Source organism: Nannizzia gypsea, genomic scaffold (genome assembly GCF_000150975.2).
Source record: "Nannizzia gypsea CBS 118893 supercont1.3 genomic scaffold, whole genome shotgun sequence".
In the NCBI taxonomy this organism is placed as follows: domain Eukaryota; kingdom Fungi; phylum Ascomycota; class Eurotiomycetes; order Onygenales; family Arthrodermataceae; genus Nannizzia; species Nannizzia gypsea.
In genome coordinates, this window is record NW_003345199.1 from 3,053,999 (window position 1) to 3,074,441 (window position 20,443).

Genomic DNA, 20,443 nt, shown 5'->3' on the forward strand with positions numbered 1-20,443 from the left:
TTCCCAAAGTATCTGTGCATAGGCTACTAGAGTTGGTGTTTACTCCCCAAAAAGGGTATCCTTGGATAAGCAATGAATGGTATGATCCACTAACCGAGGTTCCACTCCCCTGGCTTGACAACTCGGCAATTGCTTGGTATAGGTTGTCATAACTTCAATGAGATCAGCAAATGAAAATCAGACAGGGGGTAATGGTGCTTTCTGTATAAGGGTAAAGGGTTACAATAATGGGAAAAATGCCTGTGATGCTGCGAGATTGTCGCCCAAGTTTCACCTTGTTGCGTTGTGGTGGAGTTAATAAATTTGCGCTCTGGTTAAGCTCTCCTATTGACTTCCGGCTTTATGTTAATACCCGTCCGTGTCACGTGAAATTCACACGTGACACTTAGCCTTTAAATGACTAATCAGAATCTTACTTTTGCAGGAAAGGTGCGGTTTGATCATAACAGTAACCATAATACGTGGACATCGGCACAACCAAGTCTACTCTTTACAGACTCAGGTAAATTATGCAGAGGCCAATTTACAGCCTGCCACGATGATTATGCGACATCTGCCGAAATCAGCATGATTGATGTACTGTGGGACGGACCGGGTGTCATTTTCCTACTACTCCGTACTGAAATTGCTTTATGTGGGCCTGTTAGAGTTGACTTCGATACCACAATGATAACTTCATATTTTAACACTACAATCATGTCCCCATCCTATTTAGATCAAGGCAACTCTCTTGAGCTACCAAACGGTTAAACATACTGTCTTTAAAGATAGCGAAATAGGTGACTGCAATACCAGCTGTGGCATGAGAACATTACTAATTTATCTCCTACTTGTAGTCCAACAATACCCGAGCAATAACTAGTTACTGCCATGCATAGTACTATGGCTGCTAACCGATTCTCCTTCCGAAGAGCAATGCTGGAGTATGTCTTTGGCACGAGAAGACGTTGAACTTGAGGTCTCAGCCACCAAGTCAAAACAAAAATGCCAAGCTTTTTTGGCGGGAGCATCTCCCGTCTTGGCAGGGCCCATCATACTTTCCTTTTTGTATACGAAGTTGATCCAGTCGCAACTTCTACAGTACAGACGCATAGAGGCGAATATAAGATGGTTTCTCAGTTTTGGGGGAAGTCGATTATGCGCCAGACGCAGTTATACCTAAAGGTGTTCAAGAGGGAACATTTAAGGAGGAAGAGGTTGAAGGCCATACGACAACGAGCGCAAGATGGGACCAAAGGCTAATTCTGGACAAAAACGCCAGTTGAGCGAGGCACAAGATTCGGGATGGGATGCAGAGTCTCGGGCAAATCCATGGGATGCTAACTTTCCCGCAACGAGGCAACATGAGGATGTACCACGTTCGCCGCATCCATTCATTCCAGTGCAGTTTCAAGTTGAGGCAGCACAGCCAGAGCACGCCGAGCAAGTGCGGGAAGAGCCAACGGATCTAGCAACGCAACGCCCAGTTCAGCCGGATCAAGTGGTACATGGGGGAGAAGAGCATAGAGCAGAAGGAGAAGGCCAGCAGGCTGAGCAGACTCAACAAGTGGAGCGGACTGAACCACCAGTTCATTTGGGGCAGATCGAGCAAACAGACTTGACTGGGACACAGACAGATACACAACAGGCTACAGATGAATCAAGGGTGGCAGGCGAATCTGGACGAGGGCGAGGAAGAAGAATAGGACGAGCACGGTCACGGGCATCTACAAGCAGGGGACGGCGGCGAGCGTCAGGGTCAGGATCAGGAGCCGGACGGGGAGAAACAGTAGATCAGCGGCCCGAAGTGATACGGGCACGAGGAACGGGGGTAGGGCGAGGACGAGGTCGAGGTCGAGGTCGAGGACGAGGGGGAAGATCGAGAGAGAGCCAAAGGCCGGGACGACGTCCACTGGGGGAGCTGGATCCTGATTCTTTGTTGGTACAACCCGTTGGCGAACTCGAAGCCAGAGCCGAAGCCCTAGCTGAAATGGAGGCACGGGTAGCTACACCCGGAGGACCTCAGGCACGGGTTGGCGAGCAACTGATACATGAGCAGGTAGTTCAGCAGGAACTCTCGAATGTACTGGCACAGCGAGGAAGTCTACCAGAAGCACCGGTGCCAGGACCAGTTCCCGCGCCGGTGGAAACGATACCGCCACAACTAACGCATCTACGGTACCTGCCGTCTCCTGCGATACAGCCACATATAGCGCACTCGCGGGAGGTACAAACAATGCTTCAGCAGCAGCAGCAACAGCTACTTCACCGGCAACATGCGTTACACCAAGCAGCGCAGGGAGATCTGATGCTGCAGCGGGCGGTGACTAGTGAGCAGGAAAGTCGACTGCAGGAAAGTGAACCGCAGCAACGTCTAAACGGGGTGCAGCGAATATTGCGCGAGAGCGAAATCCCAATTTATGATGAAGGCCAAGCGGAGAGGTCAGCTCTGCAAGAGAGACATGCACGGGGCATGCAGGCGTTGCGGGAGCGGAACTATGTAATGCAAAGAGAGCAGGAAGCTGTTGAGATGAGGCTGCGCCAGGCGATACATGAGCCGCTTGAATATTACGAACAAGGGCAAGGGATAGGACTGCTGCGGCCGCGGCAGCTTTCAGTAACGAACCAAATGCGGTCTACGCCGACACAGTCGTTGTCAGCGGTTAGTTACAGGAGGCGGCTATCACCGCTTGTGATACCGCCCGAGGTCCAACAGGAGTTAATTAGGGATACTCCTGAAGTTGATCACGATGACTATGAGGAGGGAGCAGTGACTGAGAGTGAGCATATGTATGGTGTTGAGGATGAGGGTAGGGGTGGAAACGAAAACAATAACGGGTATACGAATGGGGACGGCATTGAGAACAGCAATGAAGTAAGAAATGAAATCGACGACGGGTATCAGAGATTCGAGGATGAGCAGGCGAGGTACCGGGCAATATGGGCGCAGCTCGATGAGATCAACGCAGAATACATAACGAGACAGCAACAGCAACGCGCAGACGCACAGAGAGCTGCCCAAGGAGAAGGCGGCTGGCCAACACAACTGGAAATGGAGCAGCAACAACTACACCAACAAGAACTACAACAGCAGCAACAGCTGCTGCAACAACAACACCAACAGGAACTACAACAGCAACAAGAACTACAACAGCAGCAACAGCTACAGCAACAACAACACCAACAGCAGCAACAACAGCAACAAGTACTACAACAGCAACAACAGCAACAACAGCTGCAGCAACAACAACTGCCAGAGCCTACATACCCACCACTGACTCAATCCCCAGCCATACCAGGGTACCACCCCCACTATCGGCCTCAGGGCTTCTACCCCGTCAGCCGGGGGGTATCAGAGGCGATTTCAGTGCAGCAAGCCGCCCGTCTCGCGCGGGGAGAATTCCTCGACCCCGACGAAGAATTCATGACGTTCGATCTCACTTCTGTGTTCAGCGAACCAGTCTACCGTGACGGGCCCAGCGGACGAGCTCTCCCCACTGACCGAGCGGAACCTGCAGGGTCAACATGATGCTGGCGGGGCCAGACGACGCATGCTGAATGCGAGCACTGGCAACGACGCGAGAGTGGGGTGGTGGGTAGGCGGGAGCAGGAGCTTGGAGAGGCAGTGGCGGAGCTTAGGGTGGTGGTTGAGAGGAGGGATGGGATGGTGAGGTGGGTGTGGGAGACGGTTGAGGTGTGGGAGCGGGACGGGGGCTTTGAGGCTGTGGTTGAGGTTGATGCTGGGCTGGTAGAAGTACAGCAGCAGCAGGTGGGAGAAGGTGAAGGGGGGAATTTGGTTGGGTTTGGGGAAGATATGGAAGTGAGTGTTGATGATTATGAGAGGAGGTGCGTGGTTGAAGGTGGTAAGTAGCTGGGTGAATAAGTAGTGTATTGTTAAGTGTGTACGTCTAGGATAACTACTTGGAACAAGAAGGGTAAAGCAGAGAGCCAACTTTTATACGCCAACATTAAACATGACGAATAATGACAAGAAGAAGAAGTAACGACAAGAAGTGAAAGATTAATTAGTGGGTGAGGAGGTCATGTACACTCATGCCGAGCTTGCGCCTGACATGTGTATGTTGTGTATGTGAGTGAGGCCATATGGTGGGTGAAGTAGTGGCCGAGGCAGTGGTGGCTGAGGTCGAGGAGTGTCTTCTGTCGGTGGTGAGCATGAGAAGGGCAGCAGTGGCCTCTCTGTCCATGTCGACATCGTCTTCCTGGACGGCAACATCGTCTCCGGCCATGGGTGGGAGTAAGGGCGATGTGTTGGTGGAGGTGGTGGCTGTGGTGGACATGCTGTATGTCCTGGAGGCAGAGGATGTGGTGGTGGAAGTTGTCGTTGGTCTGAGAGCAGGCGAAGGCAGGACCATGGGTATGATGTCGAATCCGGACGAGGTCTGCTGGCCCTGACTCTGGGCTGGAGATGGCATGGTGGAGGTGTTTGCTGTTGACGGGTGGATGTCCGGCGAGACCGAGTATGAGCTTGCCGAGTCCATCTGGATGTTTGACGAGGGCTGCCAGCACGGCGAGGTGGGCGTGTCGTCTCGTCTGGCGGCCTTGAGGTCTCTGACGCAGCTCTCCAGGTAGTTTACATACTCAATGCTTGCCTGGTGGAAGTTAGTATACATACATATATAAAGAGCAAAAGAGAGAGAGGATGACTAACCTGGAGAATGGCGAGCTTGTGCATCTCGTGTCCTCTGCAGGCGGGAATCATGTCCTTGAGCGTGGCAAACTCCTGGTTCATCTTGGACCGGCGCCGACGCTCGATGAGGCTGTGAGCAGTGCGCCGGGCTATCTTGCGTCCGGCCGCGGTGGCTGCGCTGGGCTTCTTCTTGGTGGTGGCTGCCGGGGCGGCGGCATCTGGCTGGTCGGCTTCTTCGTCTCGCTTGGGCTTGACCTGGATGATCTTGCGAGTGCGCGTGGGCGGCGGCGGCAGACTGAACTCTGGCTGTCTCTTCGAGCGCCTCGTCTCTGGCTGTGGCTGCTGCTGTGACTGTTGCTGTTGCTGCTGCTGCTGCTGCTGCTGTGGTGGTGGTTGGTGGTGGTGGTGCTGGATGGCGGCGGGCGGGAGAGCGAAGTAGAGGTCGTCTGCGGCCTTGTCCATCTTGTCCATGGCGGCGATGTCGGTCGACGAGGCCGGAGTTAGCGGTAGACGCGGCTTCGGCATGGCAGTGCTCGGCGATAGCGGCAGAAGCGACAGAAGTGGCAGAAGTCGTAGTAGTGATAGAAGCAGCAGTGGCAGAAGTGGTGATGGCGATGGAGATGGCGATGATAAGAAGAGAAGTAGAAAGAAGAAGAGAAAGACGAGAAAAGAGGAGGCGGCGTCTGCTTCTTCTACCTGCGCCGACTCGAGCGCTCCTGGTGGTCGCGTGCTGCCAACGGTTGGCTGGCAGGGCGCCTGGGGCAGGGCCAGGCACATGGACGCGGGGAGGACGCTGATTGGCTGCGGGACGGCGAGCGCAGAGGCTAAGGTTAAGGTGGCTGAGTCAGCGGGGAAGATGGGTGGAGGATGGTGGAGGTGGGCACGTGGGCTGCTTAGTCAGGGAGGGCGGAGACGGAAGCGCGGGAGAAGCCGGAGAGAAGCAGCAGAAGCAGCAGAAGAAGCAGATGTTGGTGGACAAGGAGAAGATAGGAGGAGGAAGATGGAAGATAGGGACAAGGTGAGGGGGAGGAGGAGCAGAAGCCCGAAAGAGCAAGAGGAGGAAGAGCTTGCTTGCTGCCAAGGTTCGTGCTTAGTCATCTCACCCCTCGTCCCTCACTCTTCTACTTCTTCTGCTTCTACTTTGCTTCTTCTACGCGAAAACCCGCTGGAGGATCTCCTCGCTTAGTAAGCTGCCAGGCCCGCGCTCCAGCACGCCCACCCGGTTGCCGCCCGCCCGCCAGCCGCCGCGGTCGTCCTCGCGCTCCTCCGCCTCGACCTCGACCTCGACCTCTACTCCCGCATCGTCTTCCTCCACCACCACCTTGTCCACCACGTCGGTGTCTATCCGCCCCACGATCCGCCTGTCCACCACCGTAGCGCCCCGCGTCCACTGGGCCACAGTCTCGACTCGCACGTCTCTCTCGCGCCAGGTCCACCCTTCGTCGCTGGTAAGCACGTACCACACGCACACGGGGTCGTGCAGGCTCATCTCCTCCTCTGCCGTCGTAGCCTCGCGTCTGGCCAGCTTGAGGCCGCTGATGGTGCTGAAGGTGTGCTCGACCACGGTAGAGATGAGTTCTGCCAGCGGAGAGTTGCGCTGCAGGTGGGCGGTGATGGCCTCGCGGAAGGCGGTGGGCGTGAAGTTATGAGCGTGCGTCAGGTCTAGCGGTGCCATCTTCAGCGTAAGCCTCTTCTTGCCTGGAAGCGTTGGGCAGGGCATCGGTGAAGACGTCGGCCAGGTGCGTCGTGGGTTCAGCGATGTCAGTGCGAACAGCTGGGCTGCTGCAAGCGGGTCGGCGAAGACATTGAACTCCGCAAAGGGCGTTACCTGTTCCCTCTTGTTAGTACCAAGTACATAGCCGTAACTACTAATAGGGAATGGAGAAGGGGAGGGGAGGTACGTTTCCAGGTTCGTCGATAGCTCCGCCCATGATGACTACCTCCTTGGCTCGAAGGAAGGTAGGCAGGTCCTCGGCAGCGGCCAGGGCGAGGTTCGTCAGCGGTCCCACGGCAACGATGGTGATGCTGTCTTCTTCGTTCTCGCGCAGTAGACGTAGCATCTCGAGGTGAGACGGCTGGCGGGAAGGTATAAACAGCTTCTCCTTCTCTTCATCTGCTGCCTCTTGGCCCGAGAACAGAGCCTGGTAGGTGTCGTCGGCAGAGAGATGGGGGCACTATCACCGTCAGTTAGTATCAAATACAGGCAGGCATAAAAGGAGTTAATGTTGGTTGAGTGATGCAGTAGCATACCTTTGTGTGGACGTTCCCCAGCCCGTCATGGCCATGGAAGTAGCCTGCATCGACCTTGCTGCCGTCCAGTGGTCCCTCTGCACCACACGCAAGAATAGGCCGGCATGCCTTGAGCGCAGAGAAAGTGTGCTCCCCCGCCTCCCCGCGATGAGCCAGCTCCTTCTCGATAACGTGGAACAGAGACACCGCGTTGTGAAGACACTTCTTGATCTCGATGTTGCCGAACGTTAGCGAGACCAGCAGTACTTCTAGCTCGGCCGAGGAGGCGGAGAAGGCAAGGAGCAGCGCCAAGATGTCATCGACGCCCTGGTTGTTATCAGTAAGTGGTTATATGTATATATTAACTGAACTGCTTACCGGGTCGGTGTCGATGATGATGCGTTTAGGCATGGTGAGGCAAGTTTGCTTGGGAGAGAGTAGTTTATTGGTAAATAGTGTGATAGTGGTGATGTTAATGGATGGTGATGGAGGAAGTCCGACTGCACTACATATATATATATATACACGGAGTACTCCGTACAGCAAGTTACGAGCCTCTTTGACCCACCTCGGCTATCACTTTGCCGATGACGTTGACTTTAAATTATGCTTATTTCTATACATACTTTTAACTCTCTCTCTCGCTCTCTCTACTGGTATATCTATGCAGTGTGATAGGGTGTGTTACTTCCAAGCCTCAACGTCGCACGGCGGCAGAGCGGAAGTCGGCTGTCGGCCCTAAGGCAAGTCACGAGTTAGGTATATGCGGCTCAAAGGCGAAGTTAATAGCCGGCGCTTAGTTACTTCCTTCCCCCTTTGTTTACCCTATTCAACCTTCACTTCACTTCACTTTGTTCATGTATGTTATGTTTATAGCATGGCTTCCATAGCCTCCATTCACTTTCATTCACTGCTTTCGTCGCATCTGTGAATATAGAACTCGAGTAACTAGACAGCCGTGGAATGCAGGGCAGGAATCTGGCGTCATGCTCGAAGCACCTATATAAACCCCCCCTCACTTCGTTCTTTTCCTTCTTTTCCTTCTTCCTCTTCTTCCTCTTCTCTTCGTTCTCTTCGTTCTCTATCCAGTTTCTTCCTTCGTGATTCCATTAGAATACAAACAGACACACACACACACACACACACACACACACACACACATTGCCCACTTGATACTGGCAAAAATGTCAAGAATCATCATCCGAGTCAACCCAGACTTCCTCATAGACGATGGTCCAGAGACCTCAGTCCCCATTCAAGCAGTGGTTCGCCCACTCTCGCACCCCGTCTTCTCCTCGACCAAGATCCGCCTCTTCGGGCCCCTGGGTGCAGCAGTCCCACTCAGAGAATTCACAGTCGCACCAGACGAGGATGTCGTTGCTGGCGTAAAAGTCACCAATGAACGGCGCAGATTGCAGCCTTGGCTACCTGACCCTTACTGCACGACGTACTATACCCCGTACATACCACAAGATCTCACAGAGCCGCAATTCAAAGTCATGATCCAGTTCCATCGTTTCGCGAAGGGCGAGGATGTCTTGCCTAGTCAGCTCTCGCAGCGTGCTATACGATGCGTTCTATCCGCCAACAACAATTTGCCTGACCCATACACACGCTTCATCAGACGGACCCGACGCTGGAGATACACCGGCTGGACGAGGGCACATTTCCTGGAATTCTTCCGCATATATCGTTCGGCTATCTTGAGCTCGACCGCTGATGGAAGTGGCATTCTGGAACTGCAGGGGTTGGGAGAGTGGATTGATGCAGTCCCCCCTATAGGGATGGGCTGTGAGGAGTGGGAGACATTGTTTATGGAGATTGGAGGGTTGGAGAATGTTTCCACGGACGAGGAGAGATGGGATGTTGCTCATGTTGTTGGTGCTGATGCTGCTCAGGCTGGCAGTGATGACGACGATGATGCCGCTGTTGCCATGAGAGAGCGAAGGAAGAAGAAGAAGAGCGGCGAGAAGGATAGACTGGCTGCGTTGTGGAGGGACGGGTAGTTGGTTCTCTCTTTCTTGGTATGCATGTTTCTGGCTAATGCAGTTCCTTCATTGAAATTCATTTTTAATTGCTCAAGGCGGGGTATTGGGTCTTATCCAGTAAAATGTCCCCTTAGGCCAGGTATCCAGCTTGACCCTACTGCTCCATTAGGCCCCAACTGGAATAGTGACTGCTGCTGCTGCTGCTGCTGCTGTTGTTGTTGCTGCTGCTGCTGTAGTGAAGTACCAGCTATATGACCCTCTCCATACTTGTGCGTAAGTATTGATGTCACGGACTCTACTCGCTTCTTGAAATCATTCAGCATGCCATGCACGCCCCATCTATGACCTGAGGCTTCAAGAATCGACTGGGTCTTGCCCAGAGCCTCCAATGCCCGCACCGTAGAGTTCACCCGCTTCGACCGGTCGATGTATGGTGGCAACGGCGCTTCAAACGTGTCGTTGGTTGAAGATGCTTGCATTAGGTGTTCTGGCAGGGTCTCGCTTAGCACTTCGCTATGGTAGTTGGCCAGTGTGACCACCAGGATGCATGAAACGGTGTACACCCGTTCAAAGTCAATATATGTCACCGGCAGACATGGTGCTGACGAGCTGATGTATGCATGGAAATGCGTGAGAAAGTCAATTGTGTATTCAAATAAAACTATCCGGTTGATATTGCTTATTTCTGGTGCTCTTTTGGATGGAGCGAGTACCAGGATGCAGCTAAACAATAGTTCAAGTTGGTATAGCGGTATTAGGTGAGGAGGGAGGTCTGCACGAGCAGTGTCAAACCAATCCATCAACACAGCACAGCGCCTCCAGGAAACATTCTCGGCGTCAGGCAGAGGTTGTCTCCCGTTGAAATATAGGTCTTGGTAGAAAGCAGATTGTCGTTGACGTATTTCCAACAGGTGTGTTGCTGCTTTGATGTTTTTAGGTGATATCGCATCTCCTAAGTTTATGATATTGAAAGCTGTTGTAATCGGTGGGAAAGGAACATTGACTGAGTCGTCTGAGAATGAATATGCTCGCCCCAGTGCCCCGCTGACGTATCTACATTACATTAGTTGGCAACTCCGAAATATACGTAACAACGGAAACACACCTGTCAATAGAGTAAATGCAGTGGAATGTCTTCCTTGACTGGCTCAAAACCGCACTGTCCATATTAATTACCGACCGCTGTTCTTGGTGGATACCCAGGTCAGTGGCTATCCGCGCCGCCATGCCTATCAAGTACCATGTCTTAAAGAACTTTGGTGCAAACATGGAGAACTGTGTCAGTAACAGAATAGATTGGATGCCTGCCAACGAGCCTGGATGCAATACGTCTTCCGCGTATTTCAATGCTGCGTAGACATGCGCTAGCGCTGCCTCGCAGTCCGCGTCCATGTGCATTCGCGATCTCATAACCAGAGATATGGCTAGCACCATTCGAAGGGACCAATGGTCGAAACTTGTTGCAAATCTACCACCATCCTGGTAAATATTGTCCAAAGAGGCCCAGAATTTTGTCTCCATGAGAAACGGCATTACCACATAGAGGTTATCAAAGTAGTACTGGGCAAGACCCACAGTCTGCGCTCGGGGAGGGTATTCGGTCGGCGAACATGGAGGGATCGAAGACGCTCCCTTTGCTACCGTCAAAAGGAGTCCCGCGAAGGAGGTTGAAGATGTAATTCCATAGAAATCTCGAGATGTAGCGTTCACAGACCTAGTTTCAACATTAGACAAAGCCCGACCAACACAGGACCAGATGATAGATTGACTCACAAAAATCCGAAATCACCAACTAGATCATCTATATCGGATGTCTCCTTGCCATATACCGTGCTAGAAGCACCTGACATATCTGGCGAGTCTCCCAGCTGAATGCCTCTAACCTCTGCCAGTCTGCCTTTCAAACGTTCACACTGCGCTTCCAGAGCAGCCACATAGCTCCTTTCTTTCCCCTTTGCAAACTCGTCCGTAGCTCCAGAGCAGCTCCGTGCCTTGCCAGCCCGTTCACAGGCTGAACACGCCGGTAGCTTGCCGTCACATTTGACCTTGGACGAGCGGCATCTCGAGCATGCAGCAATCGGCCGGCTAACCTTCAACAGCGGGGCGTCCAAGAGTGTCGTATATATTGCATCCATCGCGCGTTCGTCTGTATAAAAGCCGTGTAGTCGTATTCCTCAGATGGGGGTGTGGGTTTGAACTACCACTGCATATCAGGTAAGGGCTGCTGCACTGCACGGCTGCGGTTCAGTACAGAGGGGCCATGATGAGACGAGTGTCATGCAGCGTCCTGTCTATAGTTACCGCGTATTCCAAATTCCATATAGGCTAGCAACTTATCGCATATTCGTCTACGGTCCAAGGCCCGCGCATCACCTTTGAAACCAAGCTCGAGCTTTGTGACTTAGAAACATCCGGTAACCAGATATGCGACGGACGGACACAGGTGGCCGCGGAGGCCCATGCTCATGCCGGAACATCTATGCTCCGGCACCGTGGGGTCAGGGCCGCAGAGTGGCCCGCGCGTGAAACATTGCCCCTCAAATAATAATCAATGGACCGTGAATCGTGATTTGTGGTTGAGATAACGGAAAAATCGTCGAAGAAGGAAGTGGCTATGGAAAAAGAAAGCCGGGCTACAAGCAATGCAACTCGGTGGCGACTTTAGGGAACTTGAACTTCGTGCATGTATTATGATAATTGTGTTTCATTATGCGCTTCTAGAATGTCGAGGGCCAGCCATAAGCCATACGGGGGTTAAGGGATTTGCCTAAGCCTCCTCACTGATGCATAAGTGCGTGGAAGTCACCTCCATGGCCTCGCATGCGCGCGTTACTGGCCAGATATTAAACCGACACAACTCGTCTTCACGTTATTACTGGCTTAATATCAACAGGGAATTGACTATAACTATGATTATATATACTTATACCCATGGTTGACGGCATAACCATATCCATCTTTTCAAGAAACATGGTCAAGAAGCAGCCCATGTATGGATAAGACCACAAGAGATTCTAGGTTATTACAATTCCAACTAGCAGTGCATCTTCACTTATGCAACCAAGCACAACGACTTCAATGAGTCAATAGCCACGTTTTGCCTCCCAGACCCGCACAGAGGAACGGCCGTTATTTTCACTATGCCGGGCCCGAAGACCCTTGTTGTGTTGCAATCCTAGAGGGCTCTATAGCTGGGCTTATTGGGCTTGCAGGAGTGGCTGGCAACTAGAAAACCAAGTCGTATATACCATGCAGTTCTCATGTTTCTAGACTGTGAGATCATTACTCAGAATGAAAGAGAGATACCTTGAATACGCCTCCCCCGCCCATAGGCCGAAAACTGGTGAGGTACGAACTCACATGAGCCAGGGGAGCTGTTACTTGGAGCTTGATAAAGTGACAAGGAAGTCATGTAGGCCAACCAAGGAGGCATTGTCACCAACAGCTGAGTAGAATAAAGGGGCCCATCGGTTATGCAGCTTGTAATTACAGAATATACATCTCAACTTCTCAGTACTCAACCAGCGCTGCTCGGCTAAGGGCTTGGTAATTCAGGAGGATTCAGAGTTAATGCCCAACATATAAATAGCTTTCCGCAGAAGATTAAGCTCATCAATAATCGAAATACAAAGGAGATAAGAATAAAGGGCAGTTCCATCAGTGCCGGAGCTGTGGTGGATGCACAAGACGGTTGTCTTTGATATACTCTGGAGGCAAGCTCGCCCTTCCGTCTCCTATTCGCTAATTTTCTCCAGTTCTGGATGCGAGAACCGCGTGCAATTTAAGCTTGTGGGGCCTTTAACAGAAAGTGGGGTCTTAGGTGGGCCACTTTACATCATGTCATTGGTTTAAATAAAGTGTGTCATGTGATATGTTATTACTAATATTATTGACCTTTATAATAAACTTCAATGGGTAATGGAAAACTCCCAACGACAAAGAAAAGGCGAATATTTACAGCTTTGTTGGTTGAAAGGGAAAAATATGTACAGGAAATCGAGAGAAGAAACATTCCCGCTTCAACCTGTACCATTTAAAAGAAAAAGAGGGACTGTCAGCTACTCGCGCTTGTCGATCAAAAGACGGCCCTGCGGTGGAACACTCGCGATGTTGTACCAATTGAACACTTCAAACTTCCCACCCTCGAGTTCTACCTGCGAATGCCTTACCAATGCGAGGATCCAAGTTTTCATTTCTGTTAGGTTCTTAGCCTAGTACTCCATATGCATCATTAATGAAAGGAATGCTCACCCATTATGCCTAAGAATCTCCCGGGACAGGACCAACGCCCTAGCCCAAAGGCCATATACCCAGCGCCGGCTGTGCCAGCAGACTTGCCAGTCCCAACCCACCGCAAAGGGTTGAACACATTAGGGTCCGAATAGCACTCGGACGATCTGTTTGATAAGTATGCGACTGGGAATACCAAATAGCCTGGTGACTTTTTGTCAGAATTATGGCCGGCTATCAGAGTTGCTGGTTGTACAGGGTTCGCACCTTTTGGAATTCTATACCCACCAAGCTCAACGTCCTTCATGGTTAATCTAGCGACGTTGATAGTGTCTCCTTTCATTCGCATAACTTCACGGATGAAAGAGTCGGTTTTGACCGCTTTAGCTATAGCCGAAGAATCAAGGATGAAACTTCCGTCAGCGCTTCTCTCCTCGCAGATGATAGTCGAGATTTCCCCGTGGATAAGTTTCTGAGTCTCAGGGTAGAGTGCCAGGTAAAAAGTAACCCAGATAATGGCGGCGACACTAGGATATTTTGAGCGTTTGAAGACGATGAAGATTGTTTATAGGGGTGTACTAACGTTGTGTGAACGCTAACAAATGCAATAGTAATGATCAACATTATGATCCATATCCTCGCAAGAATAGGCACGTAGCCATCTTCTCCAGCATATCGACGCATAAGGTATTGCACGATGGTTTCATCCTATAGAGAGAGATGGTGAGTAGCATAACCTTACAAACAGAATACAACTTGCAACACACCTTTGTGTCGCGAGGTATATACTTGACGGATATATCTGCCCATAAGTCACTGGAGAATTTCCGCCCAAAATCCCAGGGAATTCGAATGAGCATGATTCGGATCCTACCTTTCATTGTTAATATTATCCCCACATCCACGCTGTTGGAAATAGCTCACCATGTGTAAGGATGCCACAGAAAAGGCAACTTCCGTGCGGCCCACGACTTGTTAGGGACTAATCCCATCAATTCTGTGATATCCTGGGATAGGGCAATGACGCTCTTCTGATATTCAACATTGTTGTACTTCTACGATTTCAACCCTATCAGTCGGATGCACCGAACTGGTAAAATGAACACGCAGCCACGCTTACCTGACCAAGGAAGATAGTTATTGCTACCTCGGCCATGGTTGATTGCATTATGACCCAGATATCGATAGAATTTCGTTCTTGCCCGGCCGTTGTTATTTCTGAAACAACTCGCTCGAATATAGGCCATACTAATTTCACGGCCGGTATTAGTATGGTTGCAAATAGGCAAGACAGCCTCAGTGCATACTTTTTGGAACAGCCTGGTTCAGTCGTCGGCCTGAGAAGTCTCTCGCGATGATATCCAAATCACGGAAAAAAGATCCTTCGTGGAGGTTGATAAGCCAGTTAATGCCGAGGACCTAGATTCCATCTTGTTATTATATGATCGTTCCGAAGCCCGATCCGGAAATGGGAATCTTACCTCTGCCATGCCGTTTTCAAAACTGAAGGACTTGTCTTCAGTTAGGATCGTTCGTGTAAACTGCTCTGAAACGAGGTATTCTTTCTGCATGAATGATCCCTGTTATTAGCAGGTCTATCGCCGTTTAACCATTCGATTTGCACATAAAAAGGGGCCTCTCTCACCCTGCCGTTTCGTTTGACCATAATCACTGGGCCATGCTTCCGCAGCCCTTCCGTCATTTTTTCGATAGGCGAATGAAGGAGCTCATGGTCCTTGATGCAATACAGGTCAGAGCATATCGAACAGGTTTCCGGTTATTTGGTTCTGTGAGCGTTCGACCTACCGTGATAGGGGCATAAGGAGGTAAGGGGAGCTTGGATGTATTCTATTAATTTGGCCTCTTGTTAACAGCGTGTTTCGGTGTCCACGAGCAAGGAGACGTATTACCTTTCTATGGATAAGGGATTTCCACAGCAGCAAGAGAGCAATGAAGAATGAACCGCCTACTATAGCGAAATCGGCCCTGGGAAATGCCATGGCGAGCCGAGTGTACGGTAAAAAGGCCAACTCTAGCATCCTGCCGCTGGACCTTAAAGTGATGTGTTATCTAATGGGCTCCCTTCGGATTTAAGGGGCTCTCCTCTTATATACTACCGTTTAGATGTATTTTTCTCATTCTTTGATATCAATCTAACTCTGGTACGCCGAACGCTCTAGCCCAAGCTCAACGCCGTCGGCTGCATGAACGCTGGAGGTCCTCGTCTTTTCTTTTGTATCATTGTTACTTTATATTCCTCTCGGGCAACCCTAAATTTTTGAGTTCCTATTCACCCGCTCCGCAACTTCCATAATCGTGTTGTACCATACAAAGAAGCTGTCTATTGGTAAGGGGTTGCACTCTAAATGTTGGTTGTCATATTGATAACAATAAGCAGCGCTTAATACGAAAAAGCAAACTACTACGCACGGTTTGTGGCTCTCTCGACTAGCTAAACTAGTGGCTGGTCCGGTCAATCCAGGTGACGGAGGACAATGCCTCATAGATGAATCAAAGAGAGGCATTTCTTTGCTGCATCGCCGCATCGAGTCTGGGTCAAAAAGAATATATCCCTCACAGTGCAAATAACAATGAATGGTGAGTGATGTATATTTTGAAGAAAGGGAAGATAAAGGCCTTGCATTCCACGGACTGTTTCAGCATAGCTGCAACATCATGAATCTATTTGTTGTTCCACCTTTGATATTCGAGTCGTCATGTCTAACCAGGTGTATAGCAATTTCTCTGCGTTGAAGAGCCTCCAGAATGGCCCGTTATACCTGGAGGATATACCCTCGATAGGGCTCTCCTCGCTGGTGGTCTACTACGATCAGCTACTCTCATTTCTTCATACCAACTTGCTGGATGTTCGGCCAGCTTACAGACAGGCTGGCTCTCTCTTCATTCTGACTCTGTGAGCCTATCTACTGAAGATCCGATATCTGGTCGCCACCTACTAATAGCTATGATATAGGGCAGGCCACACTCTCCTCTTCGCAATCTTATCAACCATATGGTACATGCGGTCCTTTGACCATAAGTTACAAATAGACAGACGATTCCGCGGAGCTCAGATCAGAAATGAGATTATTGAGTCCTTGCTTGGTATTCTGGGCATTGGACTGGCAAATACCGTCTTTGGCATGCTACAGATACATGGGTATTCCCGTTTATATCACTCTATGAAAGATGGACCAGGGCTGTGGTATGAAGTCATGCAGTACCCACTCGCGATGTTCCTTACCGAGACGGGAGTCTACTGGCTGCATCGCATGTTTCATATCCCAGTGCTATATTCGTATACCCACAAAAGCCATCACAGGTTAGTCGGCTCTCCTCCCCATATATGTAAGATACGGGCTGGGGCAGCGATGCTGACAGATACTTTATATTTTTAGATTTATCATCTCGACTCCCTTCTCCGCCTTTGCATTCCATCCAGTGGAAGCCTTCATCATGAGCTTCCCCAACTTGGGAGTACCCTTCCTTATCCCCATGTCAACTACAGCATATCTCATCCTTTTGATGTCTAGTACTGTCGAGACCATCCTCAGTCGTACGTCAAGCCTTCTAAATTGTCGTGCTTTGACTGCTTCATTTTGACCTATAATCGAAGCTGACCATGCTTATTCCATCCAGACGACAGCAGAGAGGGTTTCCACACAGTACACCATCTCAACCCCAAGGCCAACTTCGGGCAGATGCTCACCATCTGGGACGTGGTAATGGGTACATACCAAAACCCCCTGGGTTGTTTCCGGAGAGGGTCTGTGGGGCCCCTAAGAATCAAGCGAAAGAGCCGTAAATAGATTTGGTCTTGCGCAGTCTTACTTTGCTTACTGCCTGCAGAGCTCGGAACATGTCTGGAAAGAGGAGGTTTGCATTTATATTGGTGATGCATGGGGAATAGGAGGGAATGGGTCGGTTTCGGTTCATGCGGGTGGCGTTTTACGGGCAATCACGCCATGTTCTTATTTAATTCATTCTTGTGTATAGTTTGGTCGTTTGACCTCACCAGAGCTTTGAGATGCTTGACTGACTTGCTGGTTAGTTGGCATCGAGCTCGTAGTACATAGTTATTTAGTTAGACAGATCAGTAGTTAGCTAAGTAGGTAAGTCGATATAGGGAAGCACAGAAATCCATCCCGCAACTTGTAATCAGTTCAAATTTATGCATATGGGGTCACTGTGTACATGACGGTCAGGCAGTTTATCTTTAGAAGCCGCCTGAATTGGTATGAATCGTGATTCTTGATAGGTTGAAGGCCCTGAAACAACTGGAGGCTTGGTAGCTTAGCTAAAGTTGACTTGTTGCAGGACGATCGTCAACAGCCGCTTCGTTAACTAGTTACCCCTGAATAACCACGGTGCCACCGACAATCTGCAACACTTTAACGCACTATCAGCAGCGCCAACAGCGAGGAAGACAACAGCTGGCATCTTCGTGTTGGCATATCGATATATTGTTGGCTCAATGCTAGTGCTTTTAGCGGTCTCACCCCACGGCCGGGGAACAAAGCTGGTGCCGGCAACTCTCCACGCCCGGGTTTGATCGACCCTGTACATAGAAGAGATCCCTGCAAGCCAGGAATCGGGATTTGCTTTCGGTGGAGCAAGTCCCGATATCTCGAGCCCGAGTCAGCTTGACGGACCGGCGGCAGCTGCGATCTACTGGACTTGATACTACGTCGAATCCACAATTCGCCATGCAGTACTGCCTGGCTATCTCGAGCTCGATTTCGGGATCTATTTCCGGGCCAGATCGATGGGTGTTATTGGTCGGCTCAGCGTTTCGACTCCCCAGACTCAAACAGTGTTGAAGATATGGCTTATCCTACATACGACAATCACCTCATGGCAGCGAGGGTCGGTGGCTTGCTGGATGCATCCCTGTACAGCATGAATATAAATATTCGAGCCTTAAAGCCGTCTCCAGCCCTCATCAGACCCAAGAGGACCAAGTTTACCATACCGGAAGGAATCAATTGCCAAAATGTCGCCGTCTCTGGTTACCCTCTGCGCCCTAGGCTTTGGAGCTACGGCTGTACAGGCAGCGTTGGCTCCCAACAGCACATGGCCTGTACAGTCCTATAACAGCACTGATATTCATGCCTCCGTCCTCGAGACGACCAAGATGGGCGAGACAGATTCCGGATATATCTTTGTTACCCCCTGGAACGGCCGCCGCAGTGGACACCCATCAATCTACAAGGATGATGGCGAGCTTGTCTGGCAGGGACCTGAGGGAAATATCTACGGCTTTCGACCTCAGAACCTGAGCAACAACCCTATGCTCGTTTACTGGGAAGGAGATTTCACCGGCACGGGTTATGGCCACGGTGCTGTCAATCTTCTCAACAGCTCTTATCACCTAGTGCACAAGGTCACTCTTACCGAAGGATACTTTAACACGGGACTGGACCACGAGGTTGAATCTCACATCGACTATCACGAAGGCATCATTGAAAACGAGAAGAAGTCCCTCCTCGTGGCCGCTGCAAATATCACTCAGGCGGATCTTCAGTCCGTGGGAGGTCCAAAGGACGGCTGGGTTGTTGATGGCTTGATTTACGACATTGACATCGAGACGAACAAGGTCCTCTTCCGTTGGAGTGCTGTGGAGCACATCGACCAGATCCCATTCAAGCTATCTCAGCGTCCGCTAGCTGGTACCGGAACATCCGAGAAGAATCCTTGGGATTTCTTCCGTGTATCCTCCACTGTCAGATATGGAGATGACTACCTTGTCTCCTGGGACTATGGATGCAGTGTCCTGCACATTGCTCGCAATGGTTCAGTTGCTTGGAACCTCAATGTAAGTGGTTTTCCCTTTCCTTTATCTTAGAATACAACTCCCGTTGACCGACGGCTAATTCGAGACCATCAGGGCATAACTGGCGGTGATTTCAAAATGGGACCCAATTCCAACTTTTGCTTCCAATACGGTATACGCCTGGGGAAGACTATCACGGATGAGAAGATCACTCTCTCTATGCACAACAACGATAACTCAGAATTCAGCAATGGAACGAAACCCACCACTGGACTTATAATGGACATTGACCTTCAGAAGATGGAAGTCGTTGGACGGCGAAGAATGTGGAACCACGAACACCCCGTTGTCTCAAGAGATCTAGGGAGCTTCCAAGCCTTGGATACTGGCCATTGTGTGGTACACCACGGTCAAATTCCACTTATTGAAGAATATAACAAGGACGATGAACTTGTCATGCAAATCCGCTATGGACATGATCTGGTTGATGCCTCTTATCGAGTTCACCGTGTCGCCTGGACTGGAATGCCCGCAACTAAGCCAAGCGTCAAGGCATGCCGCAAGGCCGGTGAGGATATTGTGGTGTACGTGAGCTGGAATGGCTCAACTGACATCACGTCATGGAAGGTTTTCGAGGTGTCTGAGGGTGGCATGCCAAAGGAGATTAAGGATGAGGCTCGGACCGGGTTTGAAACCACGATACAGGCGCAATCCGCAGCTGAGAAGGTTCTAGTTGCTGCCGTTGGAGGATTCGGCGATGGCGTGGAGTCCGACCCTGTTACTGTTGACCAGTGCTGATCTAGTGATGGCATGCCAGTAGAATTTAATTTCATGTGTGCTTTGATTATGATATCTCAATCCCCTCCTAGAAGTCATCGTAAAGAATGGCCTATTGTTTATATTTAACAGTATATAGTTAACGCTGCATATATCAATTATTGAGCTTGTTAGCTCGCACTGTCTGGTTAACTCATTAGTTAATAGTTACATGTTAATGTTAATCCTCGAGACTGCTACTGCTTAAGCATGGAAATATGTTATTACCTGTATAAATTCTTCGAAACCTCCTAAGCTCAATATAACTCGGGGCGAAACGGGGTGAATAAGCATTGATTAACGACCTATCCCAGCAAAAGTCCTGACTAGATCCTGATGTCTAGCTGGACCCTCATCACATAGTGCTGAGAATTATTAGTTGTATAAGCCAATAAGCGTCGGAGTACATTCTACCAATAAATTAACTAGTTAACCAATAATAACCTTTTAAATCAACCCACCAATGGGAAAGGCACACACCCTATTTCTCAGGTTTTGTTTTCGAGCGTTTGGATTCAGGGATGAGGACGATGACTTGGATGTGCCGTACAAAACGCCTACATGGAGACCCATGAACGCCTCTGCATCTCTGCATGCAAGCAGGTTAGAATATGGCATGACTACTCCGCACAGACACAAAAGTCACTTGGACAACCCGTTGAGGGAGCCATGCTCATACGGGGTAGTCATGGTCATCATAACACTCTTGGCCAGATGTTCGACTTGATACCGTGGACAGAGATGTTGAAGAAGTAGAAGCCAGACACTCTTGGATCAACG

General features: G+C 50.3%; 9 protein-coding genes across 9 annotated transcripts; 5 read left to right on the forward strand and 4 right to left on the reverse strand.

The window, feature by feature from the left end:
- Positions 1-1,225: 1,225 nt before the first annotated feature.
- On the forward strand, positions 1,226-3,508 carry MGYG_04582 (hypothetical protein; the record flags this gene model as incomplete). Its single annotated transcript, XM_003174361.1, has 1 exon — positions 1,226-3,508. The coding sequence occupies one exon, from the start codon at positions 1,226-1,228 to the stop codon at positions 3,506-3,508; it is 2,283 nt and encodes a 760-aa protein (XP_003174409.1).
- A 135-nt stretch (positions 3,509-3,643) lies between these two features.
- On the forward strand, positions 3,644-3,964 carry MGYG_04583 (hypothetical protein; the record flags this gene model as incomplete). The annotated part of the gene is made up of 2 exons (XM_003174362.1): positions 3,644-3,825; positions 3,892-3,964. The coding sequence occupies 2 exons, from the start codon at positions 3,644-3,646 to the stop codon at positions 3,962-3,964; spliced, it is 255 nt and encodes an 84-aa protein (XP_003174410.1).
- A 40-nt stretch (positions 3,965-4,004) lies between these two features.
- MGYG_04584 (hypothetical protein) lies at positions 4,005-5,152 on the reverse strand (the record flags this gene model as incomplete). Its single annotated transcript, XM_003174363.1, has 2 exons — positions 4,005-4,589; positions 4,649-5,152. 2 exons carry the CDS (start codon positions 5,150-5,152, stop codon positions 4,005-4,007), a joined length of 1,089 nt encoding a protein of 362 aa, XP_003174411.1.
- A 625-nt stretch (positions 5,153-5,777) lies between these two features.
- Positions 5,778-7,267, reverse strand: MGYG_04585 (inosine-uridine preferring nucleoside hydrolase; the record flags this gene model as incomplete). Its single annotated transcript, XM_003174364.1, has 4 exons — positions 5,778-6,455; positions 6,529-6,801; positions 6,878-7,183; positions 7,235-7,267. 4 exons carry the CDS (start codon positions 7,265-7,267, stop codon positions 5,778-5,780), a joined length of 1,290 nt encoding a protein of 429 aa, XP_003174412.1.
- A 773-nt stretch (positions 7,268-8,040) lies between these two features.
- Positions 8,041-8,862, forward strand: MGYG_04586 (hypothetical protein; the record flags this gene model as incomplete). The annotated part of the gene is made up of 1 exon (XM_003174365.1): positions 8,041-8,862. One exon carries the CDS (start codon positions 8,041-8,043, stop codon positions 8,860-8,862), a length of 822 nt encoding a protein of 273 aa, XP_003174413.1.
- A 92-nt stretch (positions 8,863-8,954) lies between these two features.
- On the reverse strand, positions 8,955-10,979 carry MGYG_04587 (fungal specific transcription factor domain-containing protein; the record flags this gene model as incomplete). The annotated part of the gene is made up of 3 exons (XM_003174366.1): positions 8,955-9,897; positions 9,950-10,558; positions 10,618-10,979. The coding sequence occupies 3 exons, from the start codon at positions 10,977-10,979 to the stop codon at positions 8,955-8,957; spliced, it is 1,914 nt and encodes a 637-aa protein (XP_003174414.1).
- A 1,923-nt stretch (positions 10,980-12,902) lies between these two features.
- Positions 12,903-15,074, reverse strand: MGYG_04588 (hypothetical protein; the record flags this gene model as incomplete). Its single annotated transcript, XM_003174367.1, has 11 exons — positions 12,903-13,039; positions 13,096-13,601; positions 13,658-13,782; positions 13,842-13,944; positions 13,999-14,129; positions 14,195-14,322; positions 14,382-14,493; positions 14,556-14,654; positions 14,720-14,809; positions 14,881-14,922; positions 14,985-15,074. The coding sequence occupies 11 exons, from the start codon at positions 15,072-15,074 to the stop codon at positions 12,903-12,905; spliced, it is 1,563 nt and encodes a 520-aa protein (XP_003174415.1).
- A 717-nt stretch (positions 15,075-15,791) lies between these two features.
- On the forward strand, positions 15,792-16,883 carry MGYG_04589 (C-5 sterol desaturase; the record flags this gene model as incomplete). Its single annotated transcript, XM_003174368.1, has 4 exons — positions 15,792-15,988; positions 16,049-16,396; positions 16,473-16,630; positions 16,714-16,883. 4 exons carry the CDS (start codon positions 15,792-15,794, stop codon positions 16,881-16,883), a joined length of 873 nt encoding a protein of 290 aa, XP_003174416.1.
- Positions 16,884-18,067: 1,184 nt separating this feature from the next.
- Positions 18,068-19,645, forward strand: MGYG_04590 (hypothetical protein; the record flags this gene model as incomplete). Its single annotated transcript, XM_003174369.1, has 2 exons — positions 18,068-18,889; positions 18,962-19,645. The coding sequence occupies 2 exons, from the start codon at positions 18,068-18,070 to the stop codon at positions 19,643-19,645; spliced, it is 1,506 nt and encodes a 501-aa protein (XP_003174417.1).
- Between the last annotated feature and the right edge of the window lie 798 nt (positions 19,646-20,443).